At 36.0% G+C, this 24,003-nt stretch overlaps 4 protein-coding genes across 7 annotated transcripts; 2 read left to right on the top strand and 2 right to left on the bottom strand.

Moving 5' to 3' along the window:
• On the top strand, positions 1-5,692 carry LOC111401925 (probable serine incorporator). 4 transcript variants are annotated; one of them, XM_023029904.1, is made up of 7 exons: positions 1-84; positions 256-442; positions 1,014-1,253; positions 2,864-2,975; positions 3,079-3,253; positions 4,274-4,514; positions 5,094-5,692. In XM_023029904.1, exons 2-7 carry the CDS (start codon positions 259-261, stop codon positions 5,390-5,392), a joined length of 1,251 nt encoding a protein of 416 aa, XP_022885672.1. In that variant the 5' UTR covers positions 1-84; positions 256-258; the 3' UTR covers positions 5,393-5,692. The 4 variants fall into 4 exon arrangements, with proteins under 4 accessions (XP_022885672.1, XP_022885673.1, XP_022885674.1 ...); XM_023029905.1 differs by having other exon boundaries at positions 259-442; XM_023029906.1 differs by having other exon boundaries at positions 38-105.
• Positions 5,693-6,187: 495 nt separating this feature from the next.
• LOC111401926 (ubiquitin receptor RAD23b-like) lies at positions 6,188-10,539 on the bottom strand. The gene is made up of 12 exons (XM_023029908.1): positions 10,406-10,539; positions 9,244-9,405; positions 8,975-9,013; positions 8,805-8,872; positions 8,675-8,719; positions 8,375-8,555; positions 8,165-8,299; positions 8,015-8,080; positions 7,779-7,826; positions 7,590-7,699; positions 6,675-6,753; positions 6,188-6,598 (listed from the first exon to the last, which is right to left on the bottom strand). The coding sequence occupies exons 1-12, from the start codon at positions 10,526-10,528 to the stop codon at positions 6,482-6,484; spliced, it is 1,173 nt and encodes a 390-aa protein (XP_022885676.1). The 5' UTR covers positions 10,529-10,539; the 3' UTR covers positions 6,188-6,481.
• A 6,447-nt stretch (positions 10,540-16,986) lies between these two features.
• Positions 16,987-18,958, top strand: LOC111400566. The gene is made up of 4 exons (XM_023027974.1): positions 16,987-17,054; positions 17,191-17,336; positions 17,436-17,521; positions 17,675-18,958. The coding sequence occupies exons 1-4, from the start codon at positions 16,987-16,989 to the stop codon at positions 18,956-18,958; spliced, it is 1,584 nt and encodes a 527-aa protein (XP_022883742.1).
• Positions 18,959-19,715: 757 nt separating this feature from the next.
• LOC111401927 (ARF guanine-nucleotide exchange factor GNL2) lies at positions 19,716-23,987 on the bottom strand. The gene is made up of 2 exons (XM_023029909.1): positions 22,943-23,987; positions 19,716-22,849 (listed from the first exon to the last, which is right to left on the bottom strand). Exons 1-2 carry the CDS (start codon positions 23,938-23,940, stop codon positions 19,747-19,749), a joined length of 4,101 nt encoding a protein of 1,366 aa, XP_022885677.1. The 5' UTR covers positions 23,941-23,987; the 3' UTR covers positions 19,716-19,746.
• Between the last annotated feature and the right edge of the window lie 16 nt (positions 23,988-24,003).

Below are 24,003 nucleotides of genomic sequence, written 5' to 3' on the forward strand. Positions count from 1 at the left end.
CTTCCGACAAAACTATAATTTGTTGATCCCCTAGTCCAAGTCGTCAAGCAATTCTACGCGGTTTGAACATTTCTTTCTCAGAAGGTATACTTACAATCTGTATAGGTATTGATGCAACCAAATTCTTTAATAAATACAATTCATTACATAGATTATAATAGGATGTATCTTTGATATTGAAGCCGATTATCTGAATTATTCGATCCTAGGGTTTTGGATTATATTGCGAGACTAATTTTATCAATTATTGTATAGAAGATGTGGGCAGCTTCATGTCTAGCGTCGTGCTGTGCGGCTTGCGCGTGCGACGCATGCCGCACGGTGGTGTCAGGGATCAGCCGACGGTCGGCTAGGATTGCGTACTGTGGTCTTTTTGCACTTTCCCTGATCGTCTCCTGGATTCTTAGAGAGGTTGCAGCACCCCTCATGGAGAAGATTCCTTGTAAGTTTTCTTTTCTTTCCTTCGTTCCTTTAATTTACTGGAAAAAAAAGGATGTGATAGATGTATTGTTTTTGTAGAGGAGTATTTTTTGTAGGCCAATGCCTAATAATTATATCTTGACAGAATTGTAGAACTTTATGCCACCGTTCTGGAGATTTATTATGATAACATAAATTTAATTTAATTTAATTGTTTTTGGGTTTATTGGTTGTGGCCTTGAGAATAAAAATGATTCTTAAAAGAATGGTGATTTTAATCATAACTGGAATTTTGTCTTAATGTGGTTGGATATTAGTAGCAAAATATCCTTTGACATTCATTTGGTGCTATGAATATTTTTTTTTTTACCTTGTTTGGGTAAGTTTTTCATAGGTGGTTTAGTTTTGATTATGGAAAATTTAGTATTTCTGTTGTGACTTGAAAGACAACTGGCTGTTTACTAAATCAAAACCTTTCTTTAAACTCTCAGTTTGAAAAGGGAAAGAAAAGGGAAAGATTCTGCATAATCAATTATTTTTAGATAATTTAGTTGCGATAGATGGATGTGAATTTCATACCTTTCTGTATGCAGGGATCAATCATTTTCACAAAACACCAGATAGAGAGTGGTTTGAAACAGATGCTGTGCTGCGAGTTAGCTTGGGAAACTTTCTATTTTTCACGATCTTGGCTATTTTTATGATTGGTGTGAAGAACCAGAAGGACCCTCGGGATAATATGCACCATGGAGGTTGGATGATGAAAGTTATTTGTTGGTGCATTTTGGTAATACTGATGTTCTTTATTCCTAATGAAATCATCAACCTTTATGGTAAGCTATAATATTCTGAGATTTACACACTAAATTATGTCTTTCTTATGTTTATTGTGTTACATATATCTTTTTTGTTCACAATTTGGAAAATGATAAAATATGGACAAACTCTTTAAATGTTCTACATTTTGATATAGATTGAGACAACTGCTAAATGCTAATCAACCATGATTTCATGGGGTTGAGATGTTGAAGACTTAGCAGCCTAACAAACATCATATTAGTTTTAAGGATTGAGCTTTATTCTTGACTTGAATCGTGAAAATTTCCAGCAACTTGTTTTGATTTGTTGGAAATTGAAGAAAGAATTGTTTGTAAGAGGGATCTATATTTTAACTTTTCGTTTTATCTGCTTTTCCGTAGTTATATTCTTTATTAGCTGTGTTTGGTTGGAGAAAAAGTGAGAGGGAAGGGGGGAAACAAATGCGCTTTTTTGCTTTGCAAGGATAAGATGAGAGAGCAGATGTAAAAGTACATTTCTATTCCAGATTTTGGAGGGCTGGATGTCAAAGTTGAAAAGAATGATTCAACATCAATTTGAATTAGAGTATTCTGATAATGTGTAAACTGATAAAAAAAATAAATAACTTATTTCTTTTCACAGTATTTTTAAATTAATCTCTACTTCCCCTTCATTTCTAATGTACCATTTAGTAACACTTCTGTTTCAGAAATTGGCTAATCTTTCCCCTTTATTTCCTGAGTCAGACACTACAAGTTTTCGCTGAGCGCTAGTTTTTATGGCTATGACTTCGAGCATGATCGGGAAGTGATTTCAAACATACTTTTTATTGACACATTTCATAGGTCCACTTATTATCCACGCATTTTGTAGGACTCATAATCTATAATTACTTAAAATTTAATTTAATCACTTACCAAACATGCACTTAAATACTTCTTAAAGAAAAGAGAAGTTAAAAAAACCTTCAAATTAATGTTATGTCCTGTTCTTTTCCAAATAGCAACTTATGAATGTTTTGTTCGAAGAATTGGATTGAAAGGGAGCAAAAGTGTTACTATAGGCTTTAGAGGAATTGAGGAAGTACCTATTCCTTGTAGTGCAAAGAGTAGAAGAAAACCCATATCCACACCCTCAACCTCACTCACACTCACACTCACACTCACTCTCACAGGCCAAAGAAAAAAACCGCCACCCGATCCAAGCATAAAATTTGTTTCTGCGCAGAAGAATTTAAACAGTGTGGATTACAGGGGGCAAAACATTTTCTGATTTTACTTTCCCCTCAATCTCACTAAGCAAACTTTTTCCCAAATCTTCTGTCTTTATAACTTATGAGTGCATCGTTAGAAGGATGTGATTTCTTTGTAATGAACGTTGTGTTGTGTGACCATAACTTCATTGTTTTTTTCTTCCCCTCTAATGTAATGAATGGAATTTATCTTTATGTAACTTTGACTGGAACTTATCACCTCTTAACTCCTTGCTCTCTTAGCTAAATGTGGAATTTCAAGAATATTTTCTTCTTATTTTTAAGTGACCTATCTGTGCACCACATAAAAGCTTATCATGCTGTGAGGATCATCCTATATTTATTTCTTTTTTCAATTTTGATATGATTTTCATTTTTGCTTTGTAAATGCAGAGGCATCATCTAAGTTTGGTTCTGGACTTTTCCTTCTTGTTCAAGTTGTGCTTTTGCTTGATTTTGTTCATGGGTGGAATGACAAATGGGTTGGTTATGATGAGCAGTTTTGGTGAGTTATTTTTTTTATGCTGAGCTTGTTTGTTTACTTTCAGGTTACCGTTCATAGATAAAAAGAGATATTTTCTGCATTTGAAATTAATCTCTCTCTGCAGGTACATGGCTTTGCTTGTTGTTTCACTTGTATGCTATGTGGCAACCTTTTCATTCTCGGGACTTCTCTTTTATCTTTTTGTACCGTCTGGACAGGATTGTGGGCTTAATACGTTCTTCATAGTGATGACCTTGATATTGGTGGTTTTGTTTGCTATTGTCACGCTGCACCCATCAGTGAGTTTCTTATCTTCCACTATCTGTTAATGAATTAATAGACATCTTCTCTGTTTGTCTTTGTTAAACTTACCATGGTCTATTGTTTATAATGCTGTTCTTACCTAAAATGTATAATGACCCGGTGATGCATATGAATGTCTGTTGTAGTATATATTATCATGCATACATTAAACATTGAATGCCTGATTGTTATGTAGTTTATTCTGTTTTCTGGTTTGGCACACACTCACACTACTTATTATATAAGTGGAGACTTAAGAGTCTTATCTTTAATGTGTGCATGTGTGTATGTGCACCAGTGTCCTTGCATTATGCATTTCTGTATTGCTGCATTAGATTCTCTGGTCTTCATGCAATTCATGAACATTGTTACGAGTTGCGATGAGGTAAGAAACTTTGTGGGGGGAAAATGAATTGAGTTGTTAATTTATTAGAACATTTTGTTCTCCTGTGGCCAAAGGACATCATTTGCTTCATTACAGAAGGGAAGCCTTCTTTTGAGTAGAAGAAGTGTAGTTGTACAACGACTGTTTTCTGACTGCTGCTTTTTAACTATCACTGTGAGTAAAATGGTGATAAAGACGAAGCCAATAATTAATTAATTTTTTCCTGACATCTGATTTGCTTCATCTATATATTTCTTAGGGATCATGAACTTTGCATCTTATTCTCGATTTGGGTCCTATGGAACTTTTATCCGAAGATGAAAATATTTTGAAATATGCTTTTCTTAACTTATTTTTAGAACATCGCAATTTTGAAATATATGTGGAAATTACTTTCTATTTATTTTTTATTGATACCTTTGGCTTGCATCTCATTGGTTTGCTATTAATCCATTAGTTTTATGTTTGGCTATAGTTTTGTTTTAGTTATCTTATTTATTGTGATCTTCATTAAATTGATCTGATCAAATTAATGATGCATGAAGCTTTTACAGACATATTCGCCGTTCTATTTTGTGTAACAAGTGGTATGCTGATGGTAGAATACATAATTTATGTTGTTATGATGCAGGTTGGTGGAAGCATTTTGCCAGCTTCAGTTATATCTTTGTATTGCATTTACCTTTGCTATAGCGGGCTCGCCAGTGAACCTAGGGATTACGAATGCAATGGTCTTCACAAGCATTCAAAAGCAGTTTCCACAGGCACTCTTGCAATTGGGCTCCTTACAACTGTGCTTTCTGTTGTCTACTCTGCTGTTCGTGCTGGATCTTCTACAACTCTACTTTCCCCTCCAAGTTCACCCCGAGCAGGTTTTGAATTTTTAACCCGACATAAATTTGCTTGCTTTTGATTTAACATACATGGAGGGCCGGAGGCAGTGTGCTTGAATCATATCCCTGATAGATGCTTCTTGTTCTTAAGCCTCTGTTTGGCCCCCATTACGTAGAAAAATTAATGGGTGGAATAGTATTTTTTTGAAAAATGAGTGGTTTAAAAAGAAGGAAAAATTTTCAATTTACGCGTAATATTATTTTATGAAAGATTGTGTGGTTGAAAATAGGAGAGAGAAAAATGAAATGTAATGTAATGAAAATTAATGAGGCTCAAACAGGGGCTAAATGAAGAAATTTCATTATCTTACTCAACATCAAAGAACTCGAGCTTTAAATTAATTTGGTTACAGCAATAGTAATTCCGCTTGTTTTTGTTTATGGTGTTGGGGCTGGGGCTGGCGCTGGGGCAAGGGCAAGGGCAAGGTTTCTTCTATGCGTGTGTAATTGTGATGCTTGGGTCGCCGATTTCTTTTGTACAAGATCATCATTTTTCACGTCATTGTTTCTGACTTAAATGTAACTTTTCTTTTTTCTTTTTTCTTTTTTTTTTTCAAGGAGCTGGGAAGCCTTTGCTACCGCTGGACAAGGCAGCAGCTGAGGAGGAGCGTGATGAGAAAGAGAAGTCGAAACCAGTTACATATTCATATTCCTTCTTCCACTTGATATTCTCGTTAGCTAGTATGTATTCTGCAATGATCCTTACTGGTTGGTCAACTTCAGTTGGAGAGAGCGGGAAGTTAGTGGATGTCGGGTGGCCATCTGTTTGGGTTCGAATAGTAACTGGGTGGGCAACTGCTGCTTTGTTTCTTTGGTCTCTGGTTGCACCAATTATCTTCCCCGACAGGGAGTTCTAATCATATATATAATCAAATTTCTGTGTAGCATTTCGTGTGCGCCTCCGTTCTGAACTAGGATTCAACATATTCTGATGTATGAATCGTTCGTACTTCTCTGTTGCTCACGAATGCAAAAGAAATTACGTATTGATGCGTGCTTATTGTATCCAGTTTCTAAATAAATACAAGCTGGTTTGTATTAAGTTGTTTTTATAAAAGCTAAGTTTGTCCCTTCTGCTGCTGTAGGCTGAAACAGAATAATGACTTAATTGTGCATATGAAATATGAGAAATAATAGATTGGAAGATTGACTCAGTACTGTCGATTCAACTCAACTTCTGATCTTTATATTTGCTGTCCAGGGATCCGTCTTTATATTGATAGTGACTACTGCTTTCCATCCGTCTGTTTATTGATCTCTTCCTGCTTGCAAGCCCCCTAATGTCTCGAGCAATTGATGAGTGACTCTTGTTCCTTGCGTGCAAATCCTCTAATGTCTCAGCCATGCGTAAACAGGTCTTTCTGCTGCCAATCTGTGTTGAGATGTTAGTATGAAGATGTAACAATTTGCTCGTTTCTGTTCTAACTGTGGGTTCTTACCGGAAATTCAGTTCCAAGGTTCAATGGTTTTTAAAGATGACACCATATTTTGCTCTCCCCAGTTTTAACAGAGCAATAAATTCATCGATGAAATTCGTTCATCTTCTTCGAATGATGTGACATTTTCTATTGCCATTTCGCATTCTACAACATTATAGATTGTCACATTCGAAATATTTTCCATCACGGTTGATGGATTATCAAAACTCTAAATATTATAAATATTTCTTCATTCGAAAACATGCCTTCAACAAGACATTAATTCACGACGTACCAAACAGCAAGTTCCTCCGTACAAATTAAAACACAGCAGGGATACATCAATAAACTAATCTTTCGAGCTTTCACATTCTACATTTTTTCTCAATTTTTTTCATTTCTTTTTGGTTAAATTGATCATCCTTAAAAAGGGATCAATGTGATCCGCAATTGAAGCAAAACAGTTTTTATGAAACCCGAGTTGATCTGTGCGAAATAAAGAATATAAATTTATGGTTTTCCATTCTCTCAATCCTCAAAATCTCCAGCATTCTCCAATAGGTAGTTCACAGCCAATTCTTCATTGCGGTCACAAGCTAAAAAGGCCTCGATAACAAGTGCTCTATCAAAACCCATAGCTTCCATCTGTATGTATTAAAGAAACAATTAGAATAGGTCACGAAAAAGTCGAGAGAGAAAGGGCAAAGGGGGTTTTGCATACTCGCTCGATGGCTTCCTGCTCTGCTGGTGTGACACTAACAGCATGGGGCATGTCCTGCTCAGGCTCGTCAAATATATCCCTAAACCAAATAAAAAACCGAGCATAAGTTCACAACACATTATCTGGCCCAAAAGAAACACACATCTAGGAGATTCCAATACACAACTAGTTGCAGACTTAATACTAGAAATTGGATACGAGAATACAAATAGAATAAACATGCCGGTAAGAACAGTAAACTACCTCAAAACACCAAGTCAATATTCTAGTACAAAAATAAACATATTCTTGACAATGCTTAAAGAGGCGTAATCAGAAATTTAGGCGTATTTCCTTCATGAGCCGAGGCGTTTCGAGTCATAAGCCTCATAGTAAACCAAAACAAATGTCAAAAATTATTAAAATGCAAAATAAGATCATAATACATCATAAACAATCTTCAAAATCAATAATAGAACAAATAAAAGAGTGCAAACAAATAAAAGAAAATCTATAAAGAAACTATTATTGACGTTGGTAGGAGCAATGGACTATTTCCAATGTGGCTCTATGAGAGAATATTTTTCTGTTAGCAGACATTGAATTATTCTCAAAATGGATCGATAACAATTATTATGTTTTGAGAGCCACAAGCCTTAACGTGGAGCTATGAGACGTGCCTCCCACAACTGAAGCTTTTTTTGCATGCCACACTTCGAGGCGGATTTCAACTGGGGTTTTAAAGTTATCATTCTAGAGCAAGCCGTTCAAAGCCAATCAAGAAGGACATCCAGAAAGAATCAAAGACAAACATGGTGCTAATTTGCAAAGAAATATTAAATGATAGTAAAAAGCATGTTTCAAGCGATAACAAGCACATAGGGGTTTGAATTGTACCATAGTAGATTTTATACAAGTACGTATATAAGCACTTACTCTTCAGAACCATCGACAGGTTCATTAATCAACTGAAGGAACTCTTGATGGTGGTCTTGTATTAGTCTCAAAAGTTGAGGATTTTGCTTTCCAAGCTCCTGAAGCATGGGCTGCAGAAGAAGAACCAGATTATAGCTTTAAAATAAATGATTAATAAAATGTCACCACAGCAGAATGATGCTGAATGACCTGTAAAATTTGTGGATTTGCTTGAACCATCGATCGCAGCGCCTGGAACTGGAGCCAAATAAAAAAGTTGATTAGAATTCCATGATCACAAGGACCTCATATGTTCATTAAGATTATAGTTGAACGCCCAAAAGAATATAAAATCAAGATCAAGTTGAATTGAGACTAAAGAAATAATATCTGAGGTCATGATTTAGTCGGTCAATATAATATGCAAAACACAATCAGAATCCCACCTGTTGGTTGTTCCTGAGAAAATCTAGGGATCCAAGACCAGTAGCACTGGCACCAGGAAGGGCCTCCTGAAAGTTTTAGGCACAGACAACATGAAACATGGAAAAAGATGAATACATGTTTAGAGAAGCAACCATAACATGATGACAAACCTGAGGAAACAAATTCAATGGAGATGAATTCGGCCCCGCCAAAACAGGTGCAGCCCCTGCCGCACCTGTTGCAGCAACAGGATCCACCCCAGCCTGAGCTAAAGGCAATGCAACTTCTGCACTTTCAGGGATTCCCTGGTTAAAGAAAATATATAAGATCCTGTAACTTTTAAGATGAAGCGCAGAATAGGAAAGGAAATTGAAGCATACAGAATACAAATAATCCACTGCTCGCTCAGGATTGTTATACGCAGCTCGCAGGGCACGTTCGACTGTCTGTTTGTCCCAACTAGCACCACCCATATCCATTATTTGTTTAATAGTCTGCTCAAGATTATTATTGGCAACTAAGCTCGTAGCAGCCTCAGAATAAGTATCAGACGGAGGGTCACTGCCACGATAAATAATGATTTTTATCAAATGCCTAGAGAAAACTTAACACAGAACTTTGATTAATAGATCTGTAAGAATATAGACCAATATTCAGAATATAAATATTTATAAACATACACAGCAGTAGCAGCATCGGAAGCAGATGCAACGCTCTTAAGGGCCCTATAAAACATTATTTGCATAATTTAGTATGACTAAACAACTTAAGCAACAGAAATACTATTACTAATCTTAGATAACAAATTACATAGCAGGTGGTGGAGGAGCTTCAGGTGCAGATATAGGATCAGAAGTTGGCACAGAAGTAGGCGCAGGCTGCTCAAAAAGATTATGTATTAAGAAATCCGCGCATTATATGAATAAAAAAATTAGATAAATAGACCTTGAAGACAGGAAAATGCATTTCAAAAACAATACCTGGGACAATGTCGAACCACCAGAACCCAGATTTTTGCCCTGCACATGTAACCAAGAAACAAAAGAAATAAAATAGTTGAATGAAGACTCTACAACAAAACTCCCAGGTTCCACATTCCAAAATTTCCACGAGCAATTAATATCAGGTAAAAAGGTTAGCATCCGTGCACGAGTATTTCGGTACAAATATCAAAGTACATCGCGAAACTTTAAGCTATCAAAATGATACGTGAAGTGCATTCTCAGATTTAAAGAGGACGAGCTCTTACTTTGCTTAGCATGACCACTAGAAACCCATCTTCAGAGACCTTGTTCTCAGCCAATGTACTTTCATCCTTTAGTACTTTCCCATTATGGATCAACAATTGCTGACCACACGGATAATTGTCTTTGCCTTGCACATCCTCAATATTTTTCTTAACCGCCATAATCTAGTATAAAATCCCAAATCAATCAACACGTGGAAGTGAAATCCATATGCAATTTTATAAAATTATAGTACATTTACATATGCATAACCAAATCGTTATCCACAGAAATCAGAAATTTAGCATAAATAGTTATATTTCCAAATTCTACTTCTAAAAAATTTAGACTCATATTATACAGCGGAATTGATCGATAAATTTCTCGAAACAAACGAAAAGGAAACGAAAGATGAAACATAAATCATGGATCAACTAAGCCATCTAGCGTTCAGATTTCTTTAGATTCAATATAATTCACAAGGTTAAATCATTTTATATCACAACAATGTTATACACGGCTTACTTAATTTGGCTTGTTTGCATGATAACCCATTATGAAATTGTGCTGCTTCCTTGATGGGAGGCAGAAGTTATGGAAATTATAAAGATAGGGTCCCTAATCTAGCCAATAAATAAGGGCCTCTGATGCGTTATTTTCCATTAAAAAAAAAAAGGCATTAGGCAAACATCAGTCAAAGCTCATTATCTCTGAGAACTATCAAGCCTTTTCAAACAGCTGGGAAACTTACCCCAAACCGTTTCTTAATTGCTTCTGGTTAGCCGAACATGGAAGCCTATATAATTCAGTGTTAACAGCAGGGTCTTTAGAGCCCCATCCACTTATTTAATGTGGATTATCAATTAATGTTCTATTAGAGCCAGTTCATCTAATTGATTTTTAACCTTCATTTTTGTGTTGACCATTAAAACATTATAGCACAGATACATTATTTAACATGGACACTTGGTTTGGTATAGCCAGCTAGCCAAATTAGGAAAAAAAGGAACTCTCTTTAGACACGCACGGTAAGGCTTGATCCAGAGATCTCCAGGCTAGGAAACATGCTCTCAACCAAATAAGCCAAATGGAGTCAGCTCCTTACTGTATTAGAAGACATACATAACAAATAAAGACGCAAATTTCTGAAACTAATAGAGCCCAAAACAAAAACCTTTTACACACCAGCACTGGGGCTTGAAGCCACGAGCATATGTTTAAAGCTTTTGTTTTCTTCCAACTAGGCTGAATGCTATTCCATAGAACACAGATTGATAAAATTAGATATAGCCCTTGTTTGATTCCCATTATTTTCAAAATACATTATTCTTTCTCTTCTATTCCAACCACACATTTTTTAACAAAATAATATTACACACAAATCCAAAACTTTTCCTTATTTTTTAATCACACATTCTCCATCAATCTACGATTCCAAAATGTATTCTTCAATAAATATGGGGCTCAAACAAGCCCATATTAAGTGAATACATTCATAAGCATTTTATAAATTTTGATAATGAATTTCTAAGCATCTGAACATCTCATGTTTTGAGAATATTGTATGGATATGACGAATGAAGCTAGAAATATACATGCAATTATTTCATAATTAGTTATGCATCTCTGACACTAATCAATGACATATGCTATGTGTTTTTCATGATAAAGATAATCGTGGTTAATTGATGCATAACGAATCATTAAATGATATTATTAGCATATTACAAATAGTTTGTGCTGTCATCTTTTAACAATGATTAGTATATTACCTTTAAGTATCCACAACGTCTCAAGTGCAGACAATCATATATGACATACTAATGATATCAAACCAGCATTACAAGGAAATTGTTGCGTTCATGACTTAATTAAAGATAATAGACTTAGTATTAAGGATGAGATTTTTCCTGGGCCATCAGGTTCAGAGAATTTACTAATCTTTTCAATAAAGCTGAGTAATTCATACATGACGTGACCTCTTCCCACAAGAACTAAATCAACATTGGTAGATTTAGACAAAGTTCGTTTCATAGAACAAAAGCATGTGTTTTTTAAGGCTATTGTCAAATCTCTGATAAACAATTCATTCAGCACACCAGCCATTACTAGTAATAACTTGTATTATTGAAATTTGAAAAGAAAGCATTCCCTTTAATTGGGAAGATGGCCGTTGATTTCACATTTATTTTGATCTAGAGGCAATATAATCGCTCAAATATTATGCTCATAAAATCTTGTGTCAGTGAAAGCATCAAGGGTCCTATTGTTGCTTGAGGGTATAACCTTTATGATAAAAGATCGATTTATTGCTTCTGGCAAAGCACTGGGCCACTGGCCACCACCCTCAAATGTTTAGAGAAATTTGGATTACTCTAAAGAGTGAGAGTGAGCAGATAATGAAAATGAGGAACAGTATTTCTTAACTCGAGTCCCTAAAGTTTGAGAATCCTAAATCATTTCTAATGATTTTATTATAAACCCTCTCTCAAGAATAAGAAACTTCCAATATTTATTGCAACAAGCGCAACAAAATTTGATAATAAATGTTCTAATTACGCATGTTTCAGTGAAAAAGAGACTAAAACATGAGAAAGTTGGCACCACACATATGGTAACATATGGATTAAAATTCCAATAGCCCCCGTTTGGCCCCCCATTTTTTGAAAATGAAAATTGGTGGAATAGTATTTTTATGAAAAATGAATAGCTGAAAAAAATGAAAGTTTTAGGTTCACGTGTAATATTATTTTGCCCCCGTTTGAGCCCCATTAATTTTCATTACATTACATTTCATTTTTCTCTCCCTTATTTTCAACCACACAATCTTCCATAAAATAATATTACACGTAAATCGAAAATTTTTCCTTCTTTTTCAACCATTCATTTTTCAAAAAAATACTATTCTACCCATTAATTTTTCCACGTAATGGGGGCGAAATAGGGGCTTTATGGAAGATTTTGTTGTTGAAAATAGGAGAGAGAAAAATGAAATTTAATAAAATTTAATGTAATGAGATTCAAATGGAATGGTGATGCCTTAGACATGACGAAACAAGAGAATCCAATTCAAATTCTTGCTATTAACTTGCTTCTTCTAACAGAAAAAAGGGAGAACGCAAAGAAAAACTACTATGAGTACCAAAGGTAGTTCGACTTAAATTTTTAATCTACTGTCAATTTAAGTACTTACCCACAAAAAATGCAATAGCCCCAGCACAATATCGTATAAAATTCCAAGAAATTACAAAACCAAAATTCAAATTCAGACACTGAACATTAGTTAATATAAAATACTATCATCCAGATGCCTTCACAAATTTAAGAAAATCCAAACTGAATTACGTAACAGTAAAAAAAACATAAGTTCCACATTCACAAAATAAAAAAAAATAAAAAAACATAAATGTAAAAACAAATTTAAGAAGATGAATGTAAAAAATTACAGACAAGCGTCAGTGAGGTGACATGTGTCTGTGGAAGAGAAAACACCGAGAATTGTCGAGTCGGGGTTGGGACTCAAGGAACTCAAGGTTTCAACTTTCGCCCCGCCCCTCTCGCCGCCCCTCCGCACCCTACTGGCCAGTTGTCTACCCGGCCCCTGTCGATATAACAAAAGCAATAATTTTTATTATTATAAGTAACATCGCATTTTAAAATTCCCTATCTTTGCTCATTGTATTTGTCTACACTAATCCCTGTTTGACATCCTTAAAATTATTAAAACATAGTTTTCAATAGTATTTTTTTTAAAGAATATGTAGTCGAAAAGAAGGAAAAAATTTTGAATTTACATGTAAAATATTTAATACGTGAATGTGTGATTAAAAATAAGTACGAGAAATAAATTAAATTAAAATAAAAGATGTCAAACAAGGGTTTATTATTCATCGAATTTTTATCTTCCACATTCTATTGATTTGCGCATCTTAATATATTTTTTTGTGCTTTGAAATGAGAAAAAATAATTTGTCATGCTTTTATATTCATCATTTTTTTTCTAATAATTGAAAAATTAGTTATTTTACGTCTTCCAACAGACTTATTTGACAGAAACCGTGATAAGTAATAACGAGATGTGCTAATTAATAAATATTAAAAATAAGAATGCGTACAAAATAAAGTTAAAGACATAATTGTTATAGTAAGCAAAAATTGAGGACTTTAAATGAAATTAAAATGTAGTATTACAAATAAAAAATACAATGTGAACATAATTTTGCTTTATTTTATTGTGTTATTAAAAATCTTAAATGCCCTTAATTTGTCCAAAATTTACCAAATTCTCCAAACACAAGCCAATACTTTAATTCTCACTTCACACCCAATTTAACTAATGGCAAAACGGCATAATGCCTTTCTAAAAACCTGAAGCAGTTTGACGGCCTTGTAATCGGAGTCGGAATGAAAAATACAATTTTGTCAGCCCAAACTCCCAAGGTGGATGTATTTCAGAGTTTGGAAATTGCAACAACACAATTTTTCGACGGTGGAAATGGTATAGGTGACACAGAGAAGTCTCTGTGCAGATGACAATGACTAGAGCTCGGGAAAAGAACATTTCACTAGCACTGGCGAAAATGTCAGCCTCCACACAAAAAAAATTAATAATAATAATAATAATATCAACTCAATAATCTAAAAATGTACTCGAGAAATCAAAATCATTCGACTTAGGTAAAAACACAAGCATTAAACAACAATGATATCAAAGAAAAATCTCATATTATTAAATCTATGAATACGTACAAAACTCAAAATTGAAGTAAAAAAATAATAATAATAAAATAAAATAATCACATATGAATAAATACTTGGAAGCAAAATAATTTTTACCTAAGGTTCGCGAGCATTTTTCAACACGGGTGAGGGTAGTGAGCAATAGATAAGGGGTGACAATGATGGTGAAAGAGATGAAGTAGAGCTGAAGACCTTTGTGGGTATTTTGAACAGTTAATATTTTTAAAATTAAGAAATATATATATATATAATTTTAACATTATGGTCAAAGGCTAATTTCATAGAGTAACTTCGTAGAAAGGCAATCTCACCCAAAAGGAGCAATTTACTTACGATAATTATTTGACATTAATAAAAACTAAATATTTAGAAGAAAGAAAAAGTATTCATTGCTCATTATTTGACAATCTATTTTGGCTAAATACAAACTTCTCCTTAAACACATGATTTAAAAATATAAAATCTAAGATCAAATCCAAATCAAAGCCTCAAATATTTCTATTATTGTTTGGGATCCATAGTTTCATTATAATTCTGTAAAGCTTTCGCATAATTTCATTCAATTTGAGCTGACATCCATTATAGTCACAATTCAATTAAAATAACACAATTTTAGAAGAAGTCAGTAGTTGGGCACTAGATTCCTTCGGACCTGGATGATGCCTGACGCTCTATTAGAGTTTGATAAACCAAACGGTTGCTTCTCTAGTTGAAGTATCGAGCCCATTTCTTTGGAATCGAATCATTAGTCCTTCCCCTACCTTCGCTAAGGGGGTGATCTTTGTTGAGTATGCAAGTAAGCTGTTTGCGAAAGTTACCTTTTCCTAGGCTCGACTAGACAACACGACATTTTTATTCAATATAGACTGACCGTATTTGTGATGATTTTCAAGTATTCAATATGACCACTTAAGTCTACACTGTCACGAGCAGCGTACTTTGAGATGCAAATGAGCAATTATCATCTAGCTCCCTAACCTAATTCGACACTGGGTTTGGACAGCAAGGAACCGAAGAATAGGAGATATCTATACTGCCTGTAGAAAGATCTTTACTGTAAATCTACCGATGGATCTATCTATCCAGGATGTCCATTTTAATGTAAAATACGAAATTCCATTTTCCTTGAATTCTTGTTGATGTGAGTTCTTGGAGAAGATCAGCCAGTTATCTCTAGAGTAATTTTTATCGCTTGAGCAATGGCCTTTTCTATTTGGCACCATTGATTAAGGTCGACTTTCGTCCCTTACTCGATAGACTGTTTTGCTATCAAGCTCCTTTTCTACCTTTGATTCAAGAGCTAATCTCCATTCGATCCGAGGACACCTTTGCATGCCTCTATTATCTAGTAAATTTGAAGATCTAAATAGAAAAGCTAAAAACATTCATAGTTGGAGGGGTCGCGACAATTCTAGTTGCAGTAATGTTGAAAATTTATTCGGCATTTAAGACATTCAAAATTTCATCTCGGACAATACTTTTTATTTAGAGATAGTAATGTTCAAGCGGCTAAATATTTATTCCAGAAAGGCTTATTTAACCTAATTGTACCATGTAATCTTTTAAAAAACATTTTGAGCGAGTTATTTAAGTTTCACGTTTCTTCCTCTTGATTAAAATCCAATCAAGCAGAGCACACAAAATTCAATTAGTTTATTTTTATAAATGCTAAAATGTGCAAAAGTTGAAAACTTTCATTGCAATTAAAACGTGTTGCAATATAAACAAGGGTATGAATATTATTTTCATACTCTATGTCAAATTAGATGTTATGTTTAGTTTTACATAATTCTATTATTTCAACAATATTTTTAATTGAATACATTGAAGTAAATGTTAAATTTTATCCATGTCCCTGAGTCATTGATTAAATTGTCAAAATAAAATTTTTTGGGTATTATTGTAATTTTATACTGACTAAAATTATATAAAATTATGAATTAGAGAGAAGCAAACTCAAATATTTGAAATTGTCTCATGGTAAACCAACGTCTCTTAAGCCCCAATTGACTCTACAATTGAAGTCAACTATAGACAACAAATCTCTCTCGAGTACAACTTGTAGTTGTCATCGTAGTGTGCTCTTCAATGAATGCCTCTTATCAAATCATACTCATAAATCGTTAGTTAGAATTCCATCCTAACTAATTATTCTTTTAAGAGTTCGATATAAAGGAGATTTAGGAACAAAGAACTTTTTGTCCTTTTCGCCTCACTTTACAATGTTAGAACATTTGTTTTGAGGAAATGAGTGAATTGCTCTTCTTCTACCCTTTATCGCCCAACTTGAAATAAATACATATTAAATAGGGTTCTATTGATGTCAAGGCTTTGTTTGTCTACTATTCTTCCACATTCTAATACATTTTTTTTTTACAGTACTCATTTTAAAACAATATTATATGTAAATCAAAAGCTTTTATTCCTCTTTTATCTACGAGATTCTCACAAGTCTTTTACAGGGCCCCTCATTGTGCAGGGGCCGCACATGTATTAAAAAAAATTTACGTGGGGTCCACGTATGTGTGTAAGTTTAGCATCTCTTTTTAACCATACATTTCAATATCAATCACTATTCCATAACACATTAGTCACAAATAATAGGACACAAACAAGCACTAAAAGTGACCTTAGGGTGAACACGAAGTTCTTACATGGTCAAGATAAATAAGTTCCATGAATTTCTTGTACTTTCCTTTTATCACGTTTTGCTCTAAGTTTTGGGAAAAAAAAAAAAAATAGTGCATTCAGTTGTTATTACACATTTACATTTATATAACACATAAATTATATCCAATTTCTATGCATAAGAAGGCAAGTAATTTAATAGATGCAAAACATTTTGACCAAAAACTAATTTTTTGAGACCCCCCCCCCCCCCCCACCCAAAAAATTTTTTATAAACTTCTACATAGAGGGGAAACCGAATTACAGCGATCAGAGAGAGAGAGAGAGAGAGCGAGAAAAGTGGCTTCAGCTTTCTGATTAAGAATAGAAAATTGAGGGGAAAAAGCAGAAATTTGAAAATGCGAAGAAAATTCAGAATGAAGAAGGAGCAAATTGAAGAACAAACTACGTGGGTTTCAAGAAACAAGTAAGAATTCTAGAATATAAAAGCTGAGAGTTTCTGTGATTTTTAATTTTGCTGAATTGAATCGGGAGCTTCAATAAGGTCAGCCCATTGATTTTCTCCTCTGTAAATGTTATTTTTCTTCAAGTTTGAATCTTAGGTTCATTTCTGAATCACTTTCTTCATTCAAGTATGAATTCTGTGAAAGAAACTCTGGGCTTGAAGTTGAGAATTCAAGCTTGAAGCTTTTATTGAAAAGTTGGCATTTGGGTTATTCCGCAATTTTGTGGAAATACATGAACTGTGGTGGGCTTACTTATAGTTGAAAGGATGTATCTTTAATGGGTTTTCGAAGTTTAGTTAAATAAAGGATTTGCGTATTTAAGTTTTGCTTTTTGGGCATAGTGTTGAAAGTTTGGAAATTTTTGGATTGGGGTTTTTGGAGGGAGAGTAAATGTAATTGGAAATTTGAGATCTCAGGGCGAACTATTGTGTGTAAAAATTAAGTTTTTGGAGATGGGTTTTGGTTTGGCATCATTAGGGATTTTATGAAGGATTGAATGTTGTTTGGAAGATGGGTTTTTGGAATTGGTACGAAAAAATGCTAATTTAGTTGGAGATTCTGTATCATTGTTGTTTTGAAGAGTGCTTGTGTTACATGGATTTTGAGTGTTGAGAGAGAGAGAGATATGCAACCACCTCATCAGCATTCGCGGATCAATCTTACTGAGTTTAAAGTTCAGTTAGTGAGGAAACTTGGGCCGATGGGGTCCAAGCAGTATTTTCGTTACTTGAATAGCTTCTTGAGTTTGAAGCTGAGTAAGGTCGAGTTCAATAAGCTTTGTCTTAGGATTCTTGGGCGGGAGAATATTCCGTTACACAATCTGTTTATTCGATCAATACTGAAAAATGCTTGTAGTGCAAAACTCCCACCACAGACAATTTACAGTGATGATGTGAATCACGGTACACAAGTTAATAACAAGGAGATTCCGAATGATTGTAGTCATCAAAATGGACCTCAAACCACCAAGACACTGGCTTCTGGTTTGCCAGGTTTGGTGAATGGAGGTGACATATTGCCGGTGTCACCCAAAAAAGCCAGGACAGGTTCCCGTGATAGGAGGACTGGGGAACGCCTTAGTGCACTTGTACCAAATGGTGAAACAAGTTTTGCATCTCAGCACTTGACTGGTGCACGGTCAAGTGATTTCAATGTCTTCTTGGAGAATGGGAATCTGAATCCACTTGATATTGGGAGGCCAATGCAGCATCATCAAGAACTCATGCAGGAAGCAGGGAATGAAACGATAAAGACATCTAATGGTCCAGGTTCTGTACATAGCAATGACTCAACTGAATTGCTTGTTAGAGATAAAGGGAAAGAGGTCTACGCCAGGAGCCTGCTTAGAGCTCCACTTGGGATTCCACCATGCTCAGTCAGCATTAGAGGGGCCCACAAAGCTCTGCCACGTGCAAGTAGCAGTAGATTTTTTAGCACATATCGCGATGGTGCTTTGTTAGACAGCCTAACATTAAGGGAAAGAATGGGGCAGATTGCTGCAGCACAGGGTCTCGAAGGGGTGTCAATAGACTGTGCCAACATACTGAACCATGTTTTGGATTGTTACATGAAAAATTTAATCAGGTCTTGCATTGAACTTGTGGGGGCTAGGTTTGGGCACGAGCTAACAAAAAGTAATATCCACAACCACCAGGCTTATATGAAGCTTGTTAATGGTGTCAGACCAGGTCATCAACAGCAGATGCAGATTAGTGGTCGGCCTTTGGATTTTCAAGAACAGAGAGCCCACTGCACCATTTCTCTGCAGGATTTTAGGGTTGCCATGGAGTTGAATCCTCAGCAACTAGGTGAAGACTGGTCGTTGCTGCTGGAGAAAATATGTACACGTGCATTCGAAGAGTAATGGGTCTTGATCTCATCATTTCTCTCCAGTTGTGTATAAATAAGTCCCAGTTAAATCAGAAAGACATGCTACTGATATTTTCCTATCAGGACCCCTAGATTGCCATGATATGGTGATTTCTTGATTATTGACCATTGAAGCAAAACTCCATCTCCTACAAGATGACAGGGACTATAGCGGGTATTGGTATTTCTTCCTGCTTACACGTTTTCACTTTGTTGGGAAGTGTCCCATCATCAGCAACCATTCAGATGAAAAGATGCTCATATTCAGTTGCTTTGTTGTGTGATTACCTTATTTCTGACTTCAGTGTTCCACTTTCTCTTGTAATTACCAAGTCAAGAAAATTTAGAACAATTTTGCAGGAATAATTTGTGTAGTTCAATATTTATGCCAAAAAATGGTGGAATTCTATTATGAAAGAGCAATCCAAAATTAGGATTGATTGGTATCGGAATATTAGCAGCACATTGTAGTATAATTTGTCTTTTCCAGCTGTATACCAGAGTTCACATATTCGTTTTTGTATATATCATGATCTTCAGTGTATTTCTCTGAACTCATTCTATTGATTACATACGTTATTATATGGGTTGTTGAAATCAGTTTCTTGGCTTGACTCTCCTAACTACTGTGATATTGTTTGCAAGTGATATTGTTCTTATTTGAAGAAATTGGAAAGAATGTGTAAAAGAAGTGTGTCACTTGCATAGACATACAATATATGCCTCAAAAAAAAAAACTTGTTACAGAGATCACAATGAAGAATCATATAAAGAATCTAGGAACTACTCGCCAGTGCCTTTGGGAAACAGCTCGTCCGTGAGCACTGGAGCTATCCACTGTATTTGGTAAAAGGTTGTCTCCCATAAATCATCTTCTCCTTTCTGTATCAGAATCCGCTCATTCTTCATAGAGGTGACAATCTTTCTTAGTAGATCTGGAATCGCATCTGGCAATTTTGATTCACCGTATACTCCCAATTCAACCTTCATACACGTATCCATTCTCCTTAGTATTCCCAACCAAAATGTCCTAAAGTTAGGGCTTTCTGATATCGGCTCAAGGAAATGCAGATACACTGCTGTTAAAACTTCCATGGAAATCTTAAGAGTTCGTTCCATGCTTCTTGTTTCCCTCTCCGCATTCTCTCTTCTTGAGTACTCCAACATCTTTTCATGTAAATCATCGACCATCGCAAATATCACATTGTAAAACGAGTTAATACAGTTTGCTGGTGTGAATAAGAGTTCCTCGGCTTGTATGAAGCTTTTCTGAAGGGACGTGACAGCATGGTTTCTTACTTCTTCTCTACGGGCTAAGGTTGTCTTTCTAAGGGATTCTCCTAACCTTTGAAAAAATGTCATGAGATTGTGACCTCTTGCATTTTCTTCTGCAGAAGACCTACTTGTGTTGCTTATAAAACTCGCATAACTTCCAGTGTCTGAATAACCACTTCTATGCCATTGGACGAGCAATTTTGCCGAATTTGCCATCAAATCCATTATTTTCGTGTTCTTTTCGACTGAGCTGTTTCTGAGTGCTACAAAACCAAATGCGCAGTCAATGCAGTAGGAATAGTTTGTTGGTGAAATGTGGGTTTCATCAGACATCAATGTGATTAGGGCCTCAACCCCCTTATCATATGTTTCGGGATGACGTCCAGTAACTGATAGCAAATGCAGGAGTGACTTCCATCCCAGATGTGTTTGCAATTTCTCTGGATATTCCGTAATGATTTTGCTTGCCGACTGCACTAGGAACTCACAACAAGTGTCGAGGATTTCTTTTTCCATCTTCCACATCAAAACTATGGACTTCAACAGGAGCTCCTCAACTGAGTCGAATTGGCCCGAAGCAAGAAGCTTGAGGAACATCTTCATCTGGGCTACAATGGCCTTCTCAGCGAATGGAGTAGGTGAAAATAGAGGAAGTTGTGTGACCTCCAGCAAGTAATCATGATAATGGGACCAAAATGTTGAGAATCTGTGTGTATTGGCCGAGGCGATGGCACAGATTAGATCCCAACAGAAACCAACAGTCTCTTCCTCCTCAATTGGAGTGCTGAACTTCTGGCCTTTACCAGCAGCAGCAAATATAAGACAGCGCCCTAGATTAAGCAATGACTCGTCAGGTAAACTTGCACTAGTGCTGAAGATGCTCCCGATACGACATTGCTGAATGATCTTGAGATTCTGTTCAAATTCACTAACACCATTATTTAGAGCATCTTCTACACTCTCCAGTGATAGGAAATTTAGAAATCGGCCCATTATGCCAGAACTAGGGTGTCGGCCTCCGAATTTAGGATCATGACTGGGGAAAACGACACCAGATTCCAATCTTTCATTTGCTGAAAAGTCAGAACCCGAATCTGAAGCATTATCAGGTTCAATAACAGATTGAGGAAGTAACTTGAGCCTTTTTAGCTTCAATAAGCAGTCAATGATTGTTCTCCAACCTCCTCGGATGGAATTCTTGAACGTATTTGCTGTTGTGAAAACTGCCAAAGTGGCCATTTTTGGTTTCATGTCATTGCCGAAAGCATACAAGGTTTCTTCTGCAGATGCATAAGGATTTAGTAGCGTCGTGAATTTGCAGAATGAGGTAAGGAGTTCATCAAGAGTGTCTTCAAGTCCATACTGAGATATTCTAGCTATTGAAAACAATGCCTCTATGCATTCATGGAGGATTTCTTCTTCATCAGAATGTTCGAATATTGCGGCAAGTGTTGCCACTGAGGGTCCAGCAATAGAAGCAAACATATCTCGTCCCAATCTACGATTAAATTCACATAAGATGAAAGGTTGCATAAACATGCCCCGGTTGATCAGCTGGATCCATCTATTTGGATTCATTTCTACAGGTGCACCAGCACCAGATTGACCTTGAAGCACGATTGCGTTGGTTAAAATGGAATGGAAAAGCTCGGATAGATATTCTCGAGGGAGATCATTTCCTCCATTGATTTTTCTATTGTTTCTGATGAACTCCTCTTCTGTCATTTTCTTCTTGACTTGAGGATTGTGTAGATCAGTGTTAAGCATAATAAGTGAATAGCAAAGGATGAAAACTGCATCCTTAGTAACAAAAATTTCTGAGGACTGCTGATCATAAAATCTCTCTGAGAATGCTTCAAGAATTCTCTGGATCTTCTGAGATTCTCCGGGCAATCTGAAAGCCTCCAAGTAAGTTCGAAGGGCTGTGTCCAAAATCATTCCCGCGAATTGGAAGGTGTCCGAGAATTCTTTGAGGACTTTAACATGGAAGTCATCAGGATCGCCGAGATAATCCCCTATCATGGTCTTGTCTAGGCTGGGTGTGTAACGAAAGAACGCAGCATAAGCTTTTGGATCCGGTGGATCTGCAATCAACTTGGAAATTTTCAGGTATTCTAAACCCTTTTTATCATCGCGATTAAAATGATTTCCAGCAATCAATATCTTTCTTTTTTGAACCTTTCTCACTCTCACATAATCCACCCAAGTCTCGACATCATCATCTTTAGACTTCTCTTCCCAGAAAGGTCTATATCCAGAGATCTCAACTGGGTATGGTCCAGTGGGGCTCGGGTCATTTTCCTTGTCAATGTGATCTGCAATGTTGTGAAAAATGACTACGAGCCCTTCAAGAGCTTGTATCTGCATGCTTGTCGCAAGCCCACCAGTGGGAAATGCATACTTACAAAGCAACTTGCCTGTCTCTTCAAACACATTCCGAAACATTGGGTCACAATCATAATTGATGTAGACTTCAATTATGAACGTTGGTTGCCTGCAGAAATTTATGAGTCCTTCAATTGCAACTTCCTGAAGTTGGAGTGAGTTTCCCGGACTTGCGAGTCTAAATAACACGAACGAGAAAAAAGCTTCCAGTTGTAGACGAATAGACCTGAAAAGAGAAGGCAATATTGAGTTGCAAGCTTCTGTAGCCAGAAGAAGTCCCGAAGAATGAATTTTTGGCTTATTGATTACGTGTTCTTACTTGCGAAGGAAATGATATAGATTGAGGACAGTACTACAAATCATGGATAAAACCAGAGGGCTCGAGCCCGCTCCATAGTGGATCAAATGATGAAACAAATCGTCCTGGATCATTCTCAGAAGCTTCGGGTGCTTGCCTATACTATCTCCACTCAATTCTATTGCTGAATTGATCAAAACCAACGCGAAAAGCTGAACATTTTCATCTGCAGTTTGAGATATCAATCCTTCTGTCTCCATAACTTCCACTACATTCAGTAAAGAGCACAAGAAATGAAAGATATCAATAGCAGCACGGATTCCATATCCCAAATCCAAATTGTTATCCTCAGTGTCTGAATCCGAATTCTCCCAATCCTTCACCTCAATATCTGGCAATCTAGAATATATTATCTGTATCAGCTCATGCATTGTGTATCTCGCACTGCGTTGAGGCAAATCGCCCCTGCTGGCCGATTGCTGAACCACCTGGAAACATGTATTAACAATGGTGCAGACTGCATGATCCGTGAGCAAAACTGAAGCCCGGTGTCTCATAATAGCAGTTAAGACCTGTAAAATCCTCATCATAACTGCCTCTTCAGTAACCGAGTTGGTTCTCTCCAAACGACAGCCTGTAACTGCTGTCACAGCTGAATTTATCGCGCCTTTTGCATCGACTGTACTTTCATCAAATATCCCCAGCCGGAGTATTTTCAAGACGGATTGAAGGGCCACAGCCGTTGCAGTAGCTGGAATATCATTACTTTGTATTACATCAAGAAACGGAGATAAATACAACGATGGATCAATCCTTCGCCATTCTTGTTGAGGATTGAACAAAAAGGCTCTAAGAGATTTTAAGGATTGTAATACTGATACATCACAATTTTCATCAGGATGGTGATAAAATTGGGAAGTCGATTCAGGGCCACGGCGAAGTACTGCTAGAACAGCTCCTACTTCTGTGTTTAACATGCAAGACAATCCTAGCTCTTTCGCAACTTGTATATTATCCATTTACAATATCATGTATCAAATATGCCTTTACATATATACATACATTAGCAGCATTATATTAAG

The sequence above is a fragment of the Olea europaea genome, chromosome 10 (genome assembly GCF_002742605.1).
Source record: "Olea europaea var. sylvestris chromosome 10, O_europaea_v1, whole genome shotgun sequence".
Taxonomy (NCBI): Eukaryota; Viridiplantae; Streptophyta; class Magnoliopsida; order Lamiales; family Oleaceae; genus Olea; species Olea europaea.